The sequence below is a fragment of the Blennius ocellaris genome, assembly GCF_963422515.1.
Source record: "Blennius ocellaris genome assembly, chromosome: 13".
Taxonomy (NCBI): Eukaryota; Metazoa; Chordata; class Actinopteri; order Blenniiformes; family Blenniidae; genus Blennius; species Blennius ocellaris.
In genome coordinates this window covers 11,761,789-11,779,653 of record NC_137662.1, presented here as the reverse complement: position 1 = coordinate 11,779,653, position 17,865 = coordinate 11,761,789, and the positions used below count along the sequence as shown (strand labels likewise).

Genomic DNA, 17,865 nt, shown 5'->3' with positions numbered 1-17,865 from the left:
AATATAATTTTAACAGATTTTTAGGACTGTTTGAAAATTATTAGAATTTCAGAATAAGGTCATATAGTAATAAACGAGTATGAAGTAGTGGCGACTACAGAAACTGTGTGTTTGTTTTTCTCACTACCGGTATAAGATTCCCCTCTGGAGTAAATATACTGAGAGAAGTGAATATTTTTGTGATACAACTAAAAGCATGTATTTCAGTTGCCCTTAATGAAGATGGATATTACAGTTTTTATTATGACTAGCTCCCGTAGATAACTGTCTTCACTTATTATGATGATCTGTCAGATTTCTATATTTCTTGGTGTGTATTTGTTACTGTATTTGTTCACCAAATAAACTGTGGTTGTACACTAGACGCGACTATTTCCACGTTATTGTAGCTCTGGTCCGTGGAAAGCATAATTATAATTTATCCAATAAAAAAAAACAATTTGAGATTATTTCATTTGATGTGTTTATGTTCTTCTGGGTTTAATAGCTCTCCCCAGCATAGACCAATTAAACAGTCAACAGACCATTTAAGGCCTGATTAGTCTCAGACTTGTTTTTAATTTGATATGCACACAGACCACAAACTAAATGGTTGCTCAAGCAAAGCAGGTGCATAAAATGCCTGTATGATACAAAAATGCGTGACAATTAGGATTCTTTGTTTCTGCTGTGGACCTATCATATCTGCTCATTGCAAATCAACAGCAGTGCAAAACAAACACTGCCTTCGCCAATGAATAAGACGCTTCAGATTGACAGCGATTTGTTTTGAAGATGCATTATGCTGGCTTGACCCTACCTTATCAGGATTCTCTTCGATCCATTTCTTCACTGTGTTCAGAGCAATTTCAGCTGCAGGCTCATTGGGAAAGCCTAGAGAGAAAGAAACTGTGTCAATACGAGTAGTATCCAACATGCAGATACTGGAGGGAGGCAAAAACAGACAGGCAAACAGACAAACAGATATCTCCACAGGCAACAGCGTTCCTTCTAAATCAATGGAAAGCAGCACAAGCTGCTCGTCTCTACTAGGTAAGGCCAGATGTCTGATAAACTGTTGTAGATGTGTATTGCCACACAGCAATGTGAAAATACAAGACGACGCATCGCAGGTGCAAAGTGTAGATTCAAGCTGCATGTTTATGGACGCATATATAATCACACCCTTACTCATTACCACCTCGAGGCAACTGATTAATGTTTTGTCTTTGTGGGGAAAATTACACTTAGATGTGTGATCAGTCACCCTCCCTTATTTTATCAACTTGTCAGAATGGATATATAGCAAGGCTCAGCAGGCTAGAAAGCAATGTGACTAGCTCCCACTTTAATGACAACAGTTGTGTCAGCAGAGGAGACTTAACACTGTTAACAGAAGGTATCGATGGAAAAAGTAAGATTGTGATTTTATACATTTTTAATGAGGCTGAAGACTCTACGGGATGCTGATCTCAAGACTATTTGCAGTTATTGAAGAGAACTTAGTGAGACTAAACACTTAGTGTGAGCTATTGACTACAAAAGGCTGGGCCAACCCTGCTGCTGCTACAGAGCATATATGCTATTACCAGAAGAGCTGAAGATCTGCTTGATTATACTGTTTCAGTATCTTCATTCTCAAGTACTTATGGTTAAGTTTAGTCACTGTGACTTTCCAAATACTTCCCAAGACCTCTACATTAAAGAGTCTATAGAAACATATGACGTAGTGAGATGTTGCAAACACAACCTTATCTTTTCTTAAGCCCTCGGGGTCCAGTTCACAGCGTTTGATGCTAAATGCTCTTCCATTATGTAACTCTTGACCTCAATGAGAAACCATAGGTTGCAGGAGGAAGTGTCTTCCTCTTATGACAGAGGTCAAGACCTCAATTTCAACCCACATGAACTGATACAAGAGCTGAGCCACAGCTGTAACTTGCTGGTTATTGCATAGGTCACGTTTTCAAATATTTTTCTTTTCCTGGGTCATTGATATAACAGCAAGATGCTTTGACCTATGAAACAGACTTACATATACTACAAAGACCTCAATCCTTATATTAGATGAAGAAAAAAAATCGAAACCGACATACTGTAGATAGATAAAGCCATACTTTTCTCAAATCGTGTCACACAGATTCCATGCTGTCAAAGGTTTTCTGTCACTATTTTCTAAATGCTTTAAACAAACCATCTTAATAGTCAAGATCTACTTTGGCCCCCAAAACCTTCTACGGTCCAAGTATTGCTGATGTCTCTCTCTGCCTCTCTGCTTTCCTTCTCCTCACCTTTCTCTGCTTGACAGAAGTGGCCGAGTTACACCGAAGAGCGAAGAGAGGCTGAAGTGCTGCTGAGCACTAGCTGAGCTCCTGTTCAAGCTCTGGTTGGAGCGAGATGTGAGCTGCATACCAGTCAGCAGTGACAGCCAGCTTTCTCCTATGTTTCTGTTGGGCAGTGTCTCAAGTGTACATTCTCCACACAGCTCCTGTCCTTCAGAAACCGCCCTAAGAGAGGGGCACTCAGACCTTAATCCAGAATGCTAAATCAGTCCGCAGATCAACTTCAATGGCTTTGTATCCTGGGCAAATGTAACCTTTTAAGTGATATCACTTTTTGTGCTGATGCCGCCTTTTCGAATATTTCTTTGCACACCAAGGTGTACCAGCGCTGCGACTCACACGTCAGGTAGCAAAGGCAAACAGATGTGTGGAAAAACAAGAAAACACAAGAAAAACAATACTCGGGGATAGGACAAGCTGTTAACAAACAGCACATGCAGAGTGAGGTGTTGGAGAAGTCAGCACATAAAGAAACAAAGCATGCGTACATTACTAAGGTTAAGTAAGGACAAGTAAGGAACACCTTTTGTGCTCTAATTTTGGCACCATAAAAGTGATGAACAGAGCAATTATTTTTAAGATAAAAACCCCCCCCCAAAAAACAAAAAAAAACATGCCTAAATCTTATAAGTGGAGTGGATGGCAGCCTATTCAGTGTGGAGTTCCTACTGATGCTCTATTGATTTTCTAGCTTCACCTATTAATCATTGCAGAGCTGAAAAGTGAGAGAGATGTTAAAAAAAAAAACCAAAAAACAATAGGTAAGCAGAATGATAGATGTAAACACTGCTGAAAAATACAAGGCACAATGAGAATCAAGACAGAAAGCTTGAAAAGGGAGTCTGTGCAGCTGGAGGCAGAGGAGCCTTGCTCGACAACAGCACTGACGACACAAGGTCAACAACCGCGGTTTGAGTGCATCAGCAGCTCTCGCTCATCATTTGTCTCCTCCAAACCTCAACTACTTTTAACTTCCCTCACCTGTGCTTACTCTGTCCTTGTCATCTGGGCCAACTACATACATTTAGAGGAAATGGGGCACATTTTCACCACCTTGGTTTCCACTGAAGTCACAGCATCATTGACATGAACAGTGGCTTTCAGAATGTTGTTCCAATCAGAAAGAACTGACTTTTTATGCTCAAGTACAAATACAGTCAATACTTTCAGTATTTTACTTCTACATATTTGCCCTTCTGCACTTCTTGCCCATACTATTTCCATTTGGTGTGTGGAGGGTTTGGTAAAAGCCAATCTGTCAGATGGTGCGGGGCTGGAGTCAGGCTCGGCGCTGGTGGGCCCTCCAGGGTCCCTGCACTACTTGGCTCGGCTCTTTCCTATGCTGGCTGGGAATATGGCTGGCTCAGGGAGATTTGTCTTAGTGAGGTGCACTGATGGGATATGTGCAGCACAGCGCCACTGATGAGGGGCTCAGGTGGTGCAGTGTTGTTTCTGCTGAAGGCTCGCCTACTTCATCACCAGGCAGAGCACAGCACACAGAGAGAAGACGGGAGACAAAGTACGGCACATGCCATGTGAACAAAGGGTTAGGGAGAAACAATGAGATTACATAATGTTGGAACAGCATGGCCAAGATTGTTGTTTCCCTTAATATATTTGGACGAGGTCCAGAAGGACTTAAGATAATCCCTGAATTTGACCTGAGAAGAGAATACGGCAGCTTTTTCTACTCTGAATTATTTGATCCAATGTAATGAATATTTGGCCAAATTAAAAAGCCTTTTTAAAGTAAGTGAGGCAGATGCCTTTTTTTAAATTTCCTTTAGAAATGGGTTAATACTCCCCCATGTGTTGTAAGTTATGCCAAAAGCATAATTCATCTTAAAACAGAATTCACAGATTGTATTCCTATGATCTTGTGCATGTAGACAGTTTTCAATGTGAGGGAAGAAAAAAAAAAAAAAAACTAGGACCACTCTAATCACTGATGCAACCACGAGACAGTGTTTCTTTCTAAATTACGAGCAAAAACATGTTAACACTCGTCCATTGCCCTAGTTGACTTTCAAAGCGCAATGATTTATGTATTTTCTAAAAAGAAATTGTAGTTAAGTCATTGAGTTTGACATTGAAGCTCAGATTATGTAGTTTAGTTTAGAATTAAATCACTATAGTTGTACACATGGATAGTTCTGTTTTCACTGTGAGGAGTTGGAAAGAGAAGTTCCCGTTAAAAAATATCCACTGAACTGACACATATAGGAAAAAATATAAACGTGTTCTCTGCCTTAGGGGAAAATTTGGCTTTGAGAACAAGCTAGTCCATTGCTCTGACTTTTGCCGGCATGGCAGCTGTTTCATAACCTAAATTTCCTCTGACTTAACTTTCCGACTTTACTTTCCTAACAAACTTGTTCAGGAAAGGTGTTTTTCTGTGGAGTACCTGCGTCACCTGATGCAGTGAGCAGAAGAAAGTGGAAAAAGTCGACTACATGTCCATGGCATGACACATTCCTATTCTTTGTGTGTAAATATATAGGCAAGCTGCCGGCAAGTACTGCAGATCCCACCAGTGTTGTTTTACCCGAGTGGGCGAATAGTAAAGTCTGCTGTTATTTTAAGATTTTGTAATTTTTACTTTCTTTTCCTTTCTGCACATGGTCTTCGCAGTGTTGGGAGGAGTGTGCAGCCTAAGTTTGACGATCATATGATGTCTGGATTCTTCGGGAATACAGAGTACAGATTTTTCTTCCCTTGAGGCAGAAGTTGGACTGTTAGTCCCAGTCTCCTCTTCCGTCGTGATAGTTGGTCAAGTTCATGTCTAAATACTTGTCATTCATTTTGATGAGCTGTCTACCTTGAAGCGGCATACAGCCTGAGGCTGAGCGAGCTCGCACTGGCACATTCGCCACGGGTGTTGAAATGGCAGTAAACATATCTGCTAAAACAAGAAAAGCTACAGAAAAACATAGTAACATCTGACCTGCTACATTATTTTTCAACACATCGTTTTCATTTGTCTTAGATTTTAGAACTGTTTAAAAAATATTCTCATTCATTTTCTTATCTACCTGATGTGAAAAACACTAAAAACATTTTTGCAGATGAATAATGTTTCCTAACTAAAGGTTTGAAAGAAATGTGACTGCGATTTAGTTTGTGGGATTTTAGGTACATCCACTGACAAGGATATCATTAGGTGCAGTACAGTTAAAGGCTGCTCTTGTTGAGGGGAGCACTGTGTGCTCATCTGGAAAGCAGGGGGTGGGTGTGGTGAGGATAGGGGGTAGTGTTGTCACCCCATCAGAGCCCGGAGGAGAGGTGAGGTGACCCAGGGTGGAGGACAGAGTTGTGCCCCAGGACTCTAGACGCCAAAGCATAGGTGTCAAATGGCCCGGAGCCGCTCCTCCACCAACACTGGGACACGACAGCAGGGCTGTGACCATGACCGACTTTGCAGCCCACAGAAGGAGACAGAGACAAAGAGGGATGGGAGGGTGCTGTGTGAGGAAGAGAGGCGGAAAAAGAGGTGAGAAGACAGAGAGCGGTCTCCATGGCACAACAGATGATGACCTTCCTTGGAAACCTTCCATATAGGTGATACAACACTTTGTCCTAAATACTAAAATTAACAGCTAAAATCTCTTTTTAAAAAACATTATGAAGACTGTATGGTATGTAAAAGTTGAATTTTCAACCAACTTTTTCAGAGACCTACATCTATTGTCATGTGGGTGGTAAGTATTTTTACATTTGGCTTATCATCCATGAAAATAGTAGAGCAAGGCTAGTGTTGAGTACAATGCACACTGTGTGACTCAGTTAAATGGGCTTCCAAACCCCCTGTCCCCTCTGAGCACACACTCTGCTGCTCACTGATACAGCATACTGCTCCTATGTACCTTGAAATTCTAAACCCAGCTGGACTAAGCTCCATGTAGTAAACCCCAGGTTTTAAGAGATGGGGGGGACTTACCCAGGCCATCTCTGGCAAGCTAGCAGCAAGCCATCGCTGTTGAGAGATAAGGTGCCATGAATGTCTCCAACCTTCCTAATCCTAGACAAGTATGAAGTGAGCCAGAGCATGATGCTGGCTAGAGGAAAAAAAATTCTTAGCTGCTTGACACCTTTGATCTAGACGCTACAGCAGGATGGGAGCGTGGACATACCAGTGGAGCTTGGGTGGATTACACCCGCATATCTCCTACAGCCACCAGTTAGAGCTGAAACTCCTTTGTCAACAATCCTGGGATCCGTCACAGAGACAGATGAGCCAAAGGTGAAGGGTTAACAGTAAACAGAGAGAGAGATTTTTCCAATGAAGTGCAGAAGTGCCGCTGCCTTCAGGGCCTCAGATTGTTTCGATAGGGTTATGAATGCATGTGTGCAATAGTATTTGTCTGGCAAATAGTAGACATAACGTCCATGTCCTTGCCTGCTCAGAATGGGCAGAGTGCACAATGCAAAAATTGATCGTAGCAGACATCTCCTTTACTGTATTCCCCATTACGAGGCTGCTGGAAAGTGCACTTGCAGCACCAGCTTCAGAAGGCTGACTTGTACACAATATCTCATAAAATTGGATGCTTATGTTTGTAGCTTGCCGGTGAGAGGGATGTACAGGGAGAAAAAACACACTACAGGAGACAACTGAACGTATGGGATGAAAAACAAAGCGATAGAAAAAGAAGAAATGACCTCTCTAAGTCGATGCAGTTGGACTCTTGGCACTGATCCTGTGAGACGTTGAGAGGTGTCTCCTCTTTGGAAGGAATAATCCATTTAAACCCAGGTCGCATGGCTGTGATTGATGTGCAAACAGGAGCAGCACTTAATAACCTCTATCATGCTGGGTGACCTCGTGGCCCATAGTGGGCACCAGTTTGTTTATGGGTGGTACCTCCGACACACTATCGGAGCAGAAATTCTGTTGTGGCTAATGGGCCGAACTGAGGGATTGGAGTGTCAACGCAGTGTGAGCCCTCATTTTTCTTTCCAAGAGTCTCAGGTACCCCCTGTACACCCCTACTGCACCCAACATCCCTGTTCTGCCATCATCTGTCAATGGTGACTGAGTCTTCTGGAATATAGAGGCGTGAGAGAGTGTCAATTAGCATTAGTGTTCTTGACAAATCTGTTTTCTTCACCACAAAAGCTTCGGATAATTTGTTCCTGATTCTTTTGTCATGTTGGTTGGGGTGCAGGATTTGTTTTCCTCCCACAATCCAAGTGGAAATGGGTCAATCGTGTGTGAATAAGCATGGTACCTGGCTATACGGCCCTGAACACACATACAGTACAGACTGATAACTATAGAGCTGTGTATCCTACAGAGACAGACAGAGACACTTAAAAAAAAGAACGCACACACAGAGACAGATTGAGAGAAAGAAAGATCAAGAAGATGTGACATTCACACTAAAACACTTTTGTTTACATTGCTGGAATGGAAACTGACCTTAAAGGTTATCCGAGATGTACATAAAATGTCAAAACTTCTGACAAGAGAGCGGGGCCCCCTTTCAGAATATGGCAGTACTCAGGGGGCATGAGCAGGAGTTATAGAGAACAACATCACAGCGCTGTGCTATACTGTAGTTCCTTTGAAAGTCCCGCCTCTATTTACCCTCTACTGTGTGACGATCTTTAGCCTTAATCAGCTGTATTGTTCTGTTTGAGAGAGATGCGGTTATGGGAAGAGCTAAGCTGTTTATTTATTGAACGGGCTGTTTAATTCCTCCCCTCCACCGCATGCTCGGCTGTGTGCAGACTAACCCTTTGATGTGAAGGGGCTCCTGGTGGAGAACTATGACAGGCTCCCACTGGCAATGCAGCACTCAGTAGCAGTGAACAGCAATAAGCAGTGCTCTCGTCAGCACTATACAATACAAACAATGACCCCTCCTCTCTCCTGCATGTTCTGGGTCTTCTTTTGTGAGACTGCAGTAAAACTGCTGTATGCCTCATACTCATCAAAATAGTAAAACAAACAAAACCTAGACCCTTTAACTAACAGTTCTCACATATTCGTGTGCATTGTTTTGTAGTTTTGGCTTTTTAATTGCTTGGTTAACGTGTGATTAGGCTTCAAATAAGCCCAACTCTCCCTGCATGGGATTTAACTTTTTTCGCATTCTCTCTTTCTTTCTTTCCTTCTTTCTTTGATTTCTTTGAGTGTTTTAATTCTGCAAAAATGCAACCAGAAACTATCAACTATATTTGTATATGTTGTACTTGGAGTTTTTGTTTTTTTATAATTATTAGTATTATTTAGTTATTCAGTTATTTAATGATGAAATCGTTTTTAACAAGATACTAACTTCAAGCTTCAACTTCAAAAACTAATGAAGAACCTGCAAGTGAGAGTGGAAGACCAAAGAAGTAAAAAAGTGAAGATAAGAGTTGAGATTACATCTGTAGCTTTTCTTACCACGAACACTTCACTGATGGCCATTTTAAGATGTGTGCATAGAGGAGACAGGTGACTGGAAATATTGTACAGAGAGATGATAAGAAGACAGTTTTGCACTGTAAAGTGGGTGAATTACAAACGTTATGGATGGAAAATGTCCATTATCCCAAAAGGAAAGTGTCCTATCCAACACGGTATAGCTATAAACCTCTTGTGATTTAAAAGGCACATTGCGCTCATTAAGTTTGTCTGCCGTATGAAGTATCAGGAGCCTTGGCTATTTGGACGATGTTGTATCAATTCCCGCTGAGTGAAGTTTTTGCCGTCTTAATGAGCACCACCAAAGTTTTTTTGCTTCTATAAACTGTTCACTGCATGAGGATCTGCAGCGTGCAGCGTGGTGACAGCCACCAGTTAGTTATGGTCTAGTTTTGATAACACGGGAAGATTGATGCGCTTTGGTTGGAAATTGCATCAGTTTGTTATGAGTTTTCACAGAACAAAGCAATCACAGACAGATGTAAAGTAATCAGCATGTGTGCATGTACAAAGAGATTCTCTTGAGGTTCCCCAGTGGCTCATAAATTATTTTTTTCCCTTTTCAGCAGATACTTTCATATATCAAAAACAAAGAGACGAGGCTGAAAATCCAGTATATGTCTTAATTTACACACTTTACTGTTATTTGGGTTCAACAATGCAAAAGGTCATGACCTATTGCCAGTTAATAGTCCTGTTAAACTTGCTTCCTGTGATTGCTTTCTCAACTCGGTTTTTGTTTTTTGTTTTTTTCCTATTATACCCAAAGGTACAAATCTTTCATTTTTTCCTGGACCTGCTCCCTTTTACAAAACACATATTTCATTGCAGAAATTCACAGCATGCCACAAGTCAGGTATTAAACTGCAACAGAATTCCACCTTTTTATATCCAAACACATTGCTAGTTTCTCTTCAAAACCAGCAGTGACTGCTTGGTTGTATCACAGAAAATAAGACATTGGAGTATTCTTTTTCCAGGCACAAGTAACACAAAGCTGTGTGCCATGCATGATGTTTGCACAAATCAAATCAAAAATCAATAGTTGCTGACGTTTCACTTACAGTTTGCAAATCAGCTCCAAATGTTCGCATTAAATAGCCCGGCATCGGACCTTAATAAGTGCAGTTAAATAACTCAGCTGGCCCTGCCGTCATTTTCATTATCAATATTGGAGGGGACCACACTAAATTTAATACATGCCGTGAATCAGAAGTTCACGGTCGTGATACTTTGTTGCAGCAGGCTTGGTAAATTAGCGAAGTGCAATTCACTTTTTAAAGGGCTGGCAAGTGTGATTACAGCTGAACTTCAATAATATGGAGGTATATTACAAGATGTTATAAATAAACTGCATGTGTGTAACCTTATGTAGAACAGCATTGGCAGAAGAAAAAAAAAAAACAGGATTTAAAAAGGATCAAATTAAAAAACAACAACTCTGTATTTCGAGGAACCGCCATGTAAATAGAACCATTAGACTCACATCTTGGATTTAAACTTCTCACTTTACTGTTTTTCTGTGCTTTTATAAGAGACGCTTCAAAAAAATTGGGGGTGTTAAAGAAATTACTTTAAAATGTGCGTGACATTGGCCACAGATGTCTCATAATTGTTGTACATACAGTGTAAACATAGTGAAATATCTAGGGAGATTCTGTTGGCACCGTTGGCAGCATGTGGTCTTGTAACAGGATCCTAATTTTTCCTGGCTAAAACATGACTAGAGAGAGTGATCAGTGGCACCTAACGACTCTCCTGAGACGGCTGCCTTAACAATTACAAATCTATGAGTATAACTAATAGTTTCTGGCTGAGATCCGGCCCCATAACAGCATCATTTCCGGTAGAATAGTGCATAGCCAATAGCAAAGCCCAGACTGTTTTTATGGACCTACAATGCTGCTGAGTGTTAGTTGCAGACAATAGAAATTAGCATGTTAATTAATCCTTAAACATTTGGCACTGGCTGCTATTATTAGAGTTATATGCAAAGTCAGGGAAGAACCATAAAATTCTACATGGAATGGAATTAATTAAATGTGTCTGATTGTTGCTTATCAGAATTATGAAACATGTTTGTACATCAGCAAGTTTGGCTTGAATTCAATGTGACTTTGTTAAAGCGTAATGAGCACACCGGCTCTTTGCCAGCAATGCCTTGCAGCACATTCAAGTCAGTCCCACGGGGGAGCCCAAGAAATGTTTGGGGTCTACATTTTGTTCACCTTCAGCTGGGTTTTGTCTTTGTTTAGTATGGCAAAAGGTCAACTTGTTGTTGTGTTCAGCATTGATATTCCTCTATGCATTCTACATGGTGGATAAGGTTTAAATATATACACCCACACCATAAAGCAGAGGGTGTATGCAGGTCATTATCAACAAGCATGGAAGAAAAGCAAGCAGATATAAAACCAGGATAATTTTAATGTAATAGAAAATAGACTCACCATAGATGCCTGTGGATATACATGGGAAGGCCTGTATGAAAAAAAAGAGAAAAAAAAAACATCAAATAATGGTCATGCAGTTCATTTACAATGTAGCAAAACACAAAAGTATAATTATTTTATTCACTTTGAAACTGAAATAATTAAGGAGGTCTCTTGTACACACATATATTTATCTTTTATCATCTTATTATAATACAGACCACTCAATTTTGACATTTGGTTAACAAACAATAACAATATGCAGCAAAGGACACTCATCATCATCAGCTAAAACAATGTTGTGAATACATTAGTATGTCTGTTTCACTTGTTTATTTAAATGTGGAGTAATTCACAGCATCATCTAACCAGATAAGACCATACAAGTTTATTCCGCAGCTACACATTCTTTACTCAAACACCTCTGATAGATTATTATCATCACACTGTTGTTAAAGATATTGTTAAAGATGTCTGTGAAAAAAGATGACGTAATCGCACCCCTCTCCCCCCACCGCGGTCCGCAATGTCCTCAAATAACCATAACAATCACGGACTACAAGCACCTATCGAGCTGCATAAGCTACATGACGCTAACAGCAGGAAGAGCGCGGACATAGAAATATACAGGTATAATTATATAGCGGTTTATGTGCAGTAATCTACTTCTAAAGTTCTATGTGTTTGTCTTCTTCTGCATTATTGGTGTGTTTGGAAAGTCACAGGACCTCTAAAGGCCTGGCATGTGCTACATGCCCGGAAGCCTCATGTTGAGCCGTGATCATAGTGAGGTGTGGACAGAATGTTTTTGGAGAAGGCTGTGGAGAAAAAAGATTGTTTCTTTTCGTCATGTGGATGTACCCTCAGAGTTGTGTATTTGGTTAAGCCATATAGAAAGATCGTAGAGTGATCACAGCTACATTTACATCAATACGAAATAATAAAAGTCATGCCAACCCCCAAAGGGCATAAACCAAACATTGAGAAATTAGGAGCAAAAAACAACATGTATTTATGGTAGTCTTTTCCAAAAAGATTATAAAAAGGAACCACCCTGTAATAGTTCTTGCTTTGTAGCACTTTGCAGCAGACGTATTATTCAAGTATGGCTTCATCGCTGAAAATAGTTTCATTATTCATTACTTCTGTAAGCTAACATATTATGATACATAGGCCTTGCTATAAGCTTCCCTATTCTGCATTCATCTTTTAAGTATATTAATAAACAGTAAAGAGAAAGGATTTTTTTCAAAGTTCCCATTTGTCCTCAAAACAAGCTGAATACGTGCTTTACTTCCTGCATTCATCAAAAGGTGTGGCCACAACATTAATATCATAAGATGACAAATGAATAGAAAAAAGTGGAAAACGGTTCCATTCGCCGCTCACACAACTGGATGAATACAAAACAACAACAACGCTACAGAGATTCATCAAAGAATAACTCCCATACGTCAAGTTCTCCCTGTGCCAAAACTAAACACAGCAGTTTGTTTTTTTCCACAGTGACCCTGTCAAGTTGTATTTAGAAACATGCTGTTGCCAGCAGCGGTGCCAAGATCACTTCATTTTGGAAATGAAAATGCAATTAATAGATCTGAAAGAGAGGGATTGCAAATACATGTCTCGTCATTTAACAATTACACAAACAAAAAGGTGGCACTCTAATCTGTGAGCAGTCTCAACTGAGGCTAAATAAAAATCACATATGAAAATAATAGATTAAAAAGACCGGAAAGAAACATTCTGCATTCTTTTTGTTGTTTTGAGCATCACAACCTATGACACCAGCTTTGAGATGCAATGGTGTGTTTTTCCTTGGGTTAAGTAAAAAGGAATGAGTCCCTGTTTGTATTTTTAAATACCAGTTTTCAGGTTCTGCCTGTCAAAGTAAATCTTTCTTTTCTGAGGTGATTTAAATCTTTTACGGAAGCTCTGACCTTTCCAGATGACTGTCCAGGTCTGACATAAACCACAGATGATGAAGCGTGGAATAGCATGGCCGTTTTACTCCAGTGCAGGCTCAGACCACCACACGTATAGAGAAATTAGCATTAAAGGTAAAAAATGGTCAAATTTCTAAGAATAACAAATGGTATTGGAAGGAAATAACCAATGAGGTCAAATTGATGTATTCGCAATACACTGACTCACTAGCAGCATCTTGGCAAATACACCAGTATTCATAAAAGTTAGTTTTACGTTTGGCAAAGAGAAGAAATTGAACTGGAAGGAGGAATCCATTTGAAGCAAAGTAATAATGGCAAAGCAAAATTCATTTAATCATCAGATAAGATGAACATTATTTGCTATCAATGTCTTCACACAGCCTTTACTGCCAAGCTGATAGTGAGCCAGAAGCCTTGTTATCTTCTCTTAGCTGCGAGGCAGCCGCGCCGCTCCCTTCAACCTGAACCTCGGCTCTGACAGCATCTAAACCTCAACAACACAGGCTGACGCAATGACAAACCAACAGCACAATCAATTCAAATCTTTTTTATGAGTTCCTTGGCTCATCCATTAAAGAGTATTGATCCTGCTGGTGTGAAAATGCATCAGGTAATCACTTAATGGGATGCTGTCAAGCTCTGACACCACTGTGGCACAAGCGCTTCCTTGTTTAAAGGACACTTATTGCTCGAAGGGTAAAAACATGCAAAACTCTGAGTAAATGTTTTTGGCACTCTGAATTCTGAGTCAAGTTACTCCAGTGATTTCACTTTATTTTCATAATGGCTCATGCATGTTTGACAATTTGAGAAGACAGACGACAATGAGAAAATTAGGAAGTTAAACAGCTATAATTCTCTGCAGCTCTCGAGTGGTATCGTAGTTATTGCTCTGTCTTCACGGTAACATGCTTGCATGTTCTCCCTATGTGAGCATGTGTAAGGTACCCCAGTTTCCTTCATCCCCCCCAAAAAAGCCTCTGAGGTGAATTGATGAAGTGGGTATGGGTTTGCAGGGCTATTTGTATTTTTTATGTGATGGGCTGGGCTGCTCAGGGGCGACTTCGCTGGTGGTCAGCTAACAACGGCTTCAATGCGCCGCGACCATGGGCAGGATGGAAGTGTAGAAGCAGAATGACGGTATGGTAATCCCAGTGTTACTCTCATGTTGTGAAGTTTTTATAGAAAGATGATTAGATTTATTTTACTTTGTGATTTAAATATACTATTTCAAGATTTTAATATATAATAACATCAGACATGATTTATTACATTTTTATGCAAAACATAAATGCAGAGCAGCCATAAGTCATCATCATTTTCACGTATGTCAATGTACAGCACATTGATATAATTTATTCAGTAGTTATAAACAGACTGAGTTTACAAGTAATGTGAAGGAATAAGGAAGATACCAGATTGCGCTCCATTAATGTGCGCACCAGTTTTCTGAGTTAAAAGTCTGCCAGTCTATAATTACAGTGGCTGACATTGGAAAAGCTGCAGTTTGCTTTGTTTTGTTTTTTCCACCAGCGTTGTGAAGGGAGATTCCCTTTTCGGGAAGAGGAGTGCTCATTAATTCATGTTTTGGACACCCAATTTATACACTTCCCGAATGTTTTAATCATATAATTTGGCTATGTGGCTAATGACATACTTTTCTGTGTGTGACAAACTAAGAACACAGATTCATTACTGCTTTACACAGACTTTAATGATCAGATTGTTATCCACCCTGTTGTTCTCTCAATAGGTGGCCAATCACTTCCAAAATCTTTTAGCAGCTTTAAAAACACTTCAAACGTGGGTCATAAAGAACTATGTCTTTAGTCAGAACAGGAATGTGGTACCAATATATCTATACTCAAACGCTACTCATTAAGGATTGATGACTCTAATAAATTATCAATATCAATCGTCAAACACAAAATAAAGGGATTCTCATAGGGTAACTTACTATAAGTTCTTGTAACTCGTCCATTCATATCATGTGACAAGAGGTGTAGTGAGTCCAGTTAACTTTATTTAGCTTGCTAATAACAGTTCCGTCTGCGGCTGTCTGTGTTTTTTAGCAAAAGCGTGGCTCAAAGAAAGAGGAGTGTGGTGTGGGGGTGTACTTTTTGCCAGTTGATAGAACTGCAGCAAGGTGAAGACTGTGTAGCAAGCAGGTACAACACTGCAGCAACAACAAGCAACCTTTCTGAGCACCTGAAAACTGCACATCCTGAGGATCACCTGGAAGCAGGAATAAGGGAAGAACAGGAAGCAGAGAGGGCTGCACCAGCTGCACTCCCTAGAACAGGGGTGGGAAATCCTGGTCCTCGAGGGCCGCAGTCCTGCACGTTTTAGATGTTTCCCTGCTCAAACACACCTGCATTATCATGATGAGGCTCTGCAGAAAGCTTGACAAGGAGCCACTAATTGCTGTCAGCTGTATTGTTGTGAGGAGACATCTAAAACGTGCAGGGCTGCGGCCCTCCAGGAGCAGGATTGCCCACCCCTGCCCCAGAACATCTACCGCCAGAGCACTCTCAGAGAAACTTTCACTAAAGGAAGAAAAAGTATATCCAGGACCGTGATCGTCCCCAAACCCAGAGACATCATGATCACAGTGTCGTTCTAACAAGCAGTAATAAAAATATATGAATACATATAAATATGAAATCACTGAAAGAATCATTATCGGAATGAAAATGCCAAAACATAATTGGTATTATATCTAATCATACAAGTGAGGCAGAGCTACTCATTATCACAGAATTGGTTTTGGATCACATGTGAGGGAACAGAAGCGACTGAGACAAACTGAAAGAAGGATTGTGGCATATTCTTACTGTAGTATGAACCATCTGAAAAATGTCTCATGGAAAAGAGCCCCAGAGCTATTTAAAAGGAAAAGGGTGGACAGAACAAATAAGGTAATGTAATTGTTTTTATGGTAAGTTACTTGGTAAATAAACAGCAATCATAGCACTTTTATTGAAATATGTGTTCATTTATGTATTACAGCAATTTTCTTTAGGAATGGATTCAAAACACTTAATGTGTACAAAGCAAAGTCCATAAGGATAAAGGGATGGCATCAGCTGGCCGTGAGAGAAGAATTGGACTGGCCTGCACAGACTCCTGACTTCAACTCCATCAAGTACCTTTGAGATGAAGTGGAACAGAGATTGCGAGACAGACCTTCTCGTCCAACGTCAGTAAATAATCTCAATACTGCAGAATGAATGGGCACATATTCCCACACAAACACTCCAACATAAGCTTTCCTATAGCTATGAATGGGTATATAACATACAGCTGATGTTAACTTCATTTGAAAGAACATTGAATACATTATCAATACAGTGTCTGTTGGTATGCCAATCAGATGTCTCAATATTTTTGTCTCTTAAGTGTATGTGGGAGCAGTGTGGGAAAGAATAATTTACTGACTAATCTGTCAGTGTAATGTTTGCTTTTTTTAAACTTTTGGCAGTAATAAGGTAGGAATTGCCTGCTATTCTAAATTAAATAATACAAATTATAATTACTGTGGGGAGCAATGGCCCAGTTAGTAGAGCAGGGTGTCTCGCTGTGTTTAAGTAACGTCAGTAACTTGTAAAACGTAGTATGGGAGTAATTGTCAATCTTATTGTCTGATTAATCCAAAAATGAAGACAAAATATGACAACTTAACACACAAGGACAAGTCAAGCAGTAGCAGCAGCAGCCTACACCACAGTGGATCCCGTCAAGCAGAACCTATTTTCCTTGTCTTTTTATATTTTGTCCTTCTCCCAATCAGCACCCGGTCACCACACTCCTGACGCAATTTTGTGTGCACACCTTTACCGCCGCTTACATGGTATAAGGTCGGGTGTTAATTAGGACAGTCAGCGGTATATAGGCAGTCATGACCTACGATTCCTAGTTTAGGTTATTATTTCTATCTCTGGTTGCTCATTAGATGTGAGTCAGCATGTCCGCCTTCACCGTGGCACGGGGCTACGGCTGACATGTTGGCTTGTTGCTGATTTTCTTTGCTTAGAGAGCATTCAGAAATTGGTCACCAGGGAAATTATTCTGTTGCTGGGGCTCCTCCCTAATCTATCACATCACTTTAAAGTAGAGCACCTTTCCTCTCAGCATATACACACGGTACAGTGTATTAAATATAGTCCAGACTGAACACAATGGGTCTTGCATTTAAAAAAAAAAAAAAAAAAGGAACAAAAAATTACATTTGTGTTACATTAAAGCCATTTTTAATTATGGTCATGATTATACAAGCCAGTAAGTTCAACATTTGTTCCAGTGTCACACCCACATCTTATTAAAACAGTGATTTATCGACTCCAAAATGTGACTAGAGTTTACCGAAGACAGCGCTCATAAAACTAAGTCCCTGCTATTCCACTGCGAACATGGTTGCCTGCAGCTTTCATTCATTTGTTAAGCAGCGGGAATTGACACTGCAAAGACGGCTCAACCTGTGGCAAAATGTGGCGGCCCTGCTGAAACTACCGCCTCCTCGCGCTGCAGGCACTGCAGAGTAGCCACGAGCGAGACAGGTTAAAGTAGAGAAAACCACGCACGGTCACAGTGACTGCCGGATACTGCCAGGGGAGCACCTCTTCTCGGCTGGCTGAGTAAATAGCACTGGACCCAGGGTGCTGCCCCGTAGGTTGAAGCCTCCTAGCTTGTTTGCGGATGGAAGCTATGCTTATAAATCACAGCAGCATGTGGAGACCTTGTGCAAATGCGAC

At 40.4% G+C, this 17,865-nt stretch overlaps 1 protein-coding gene across 3 annotated transcripts in view; it reads right to left on the bottom strand.

Moving 5' to 3' along the window:
* The window catches only part of macrod2 (mono-ADP ribosylhydrolase 2), a 419,737-nt gene that overhangs the window by 88,718 nt on the left and 313,154 nt on the right, over nucleotides 1–17,865 (bottom strand). For all 3 annotated transcript variants that reach the window (XM_080507957.1, XM_080507958.1, XM_080507959.1), the window contains exons 7-8: nucleotides 11,184–11,214; nucleotides 800–873 (exon numbers count right to left, since the gene is read on the bottom strand). In XM_080507957.1, the coding sequence (XP_080364083.1) occupies nucleotides 800–873; nucleotides 11,184–11,214 (105 nt within the window). The remainder of the gene's footprint in view (nucleotides 1–799; nucleotides 874–11,183; nucleotides 11,215–17,865) is intronic.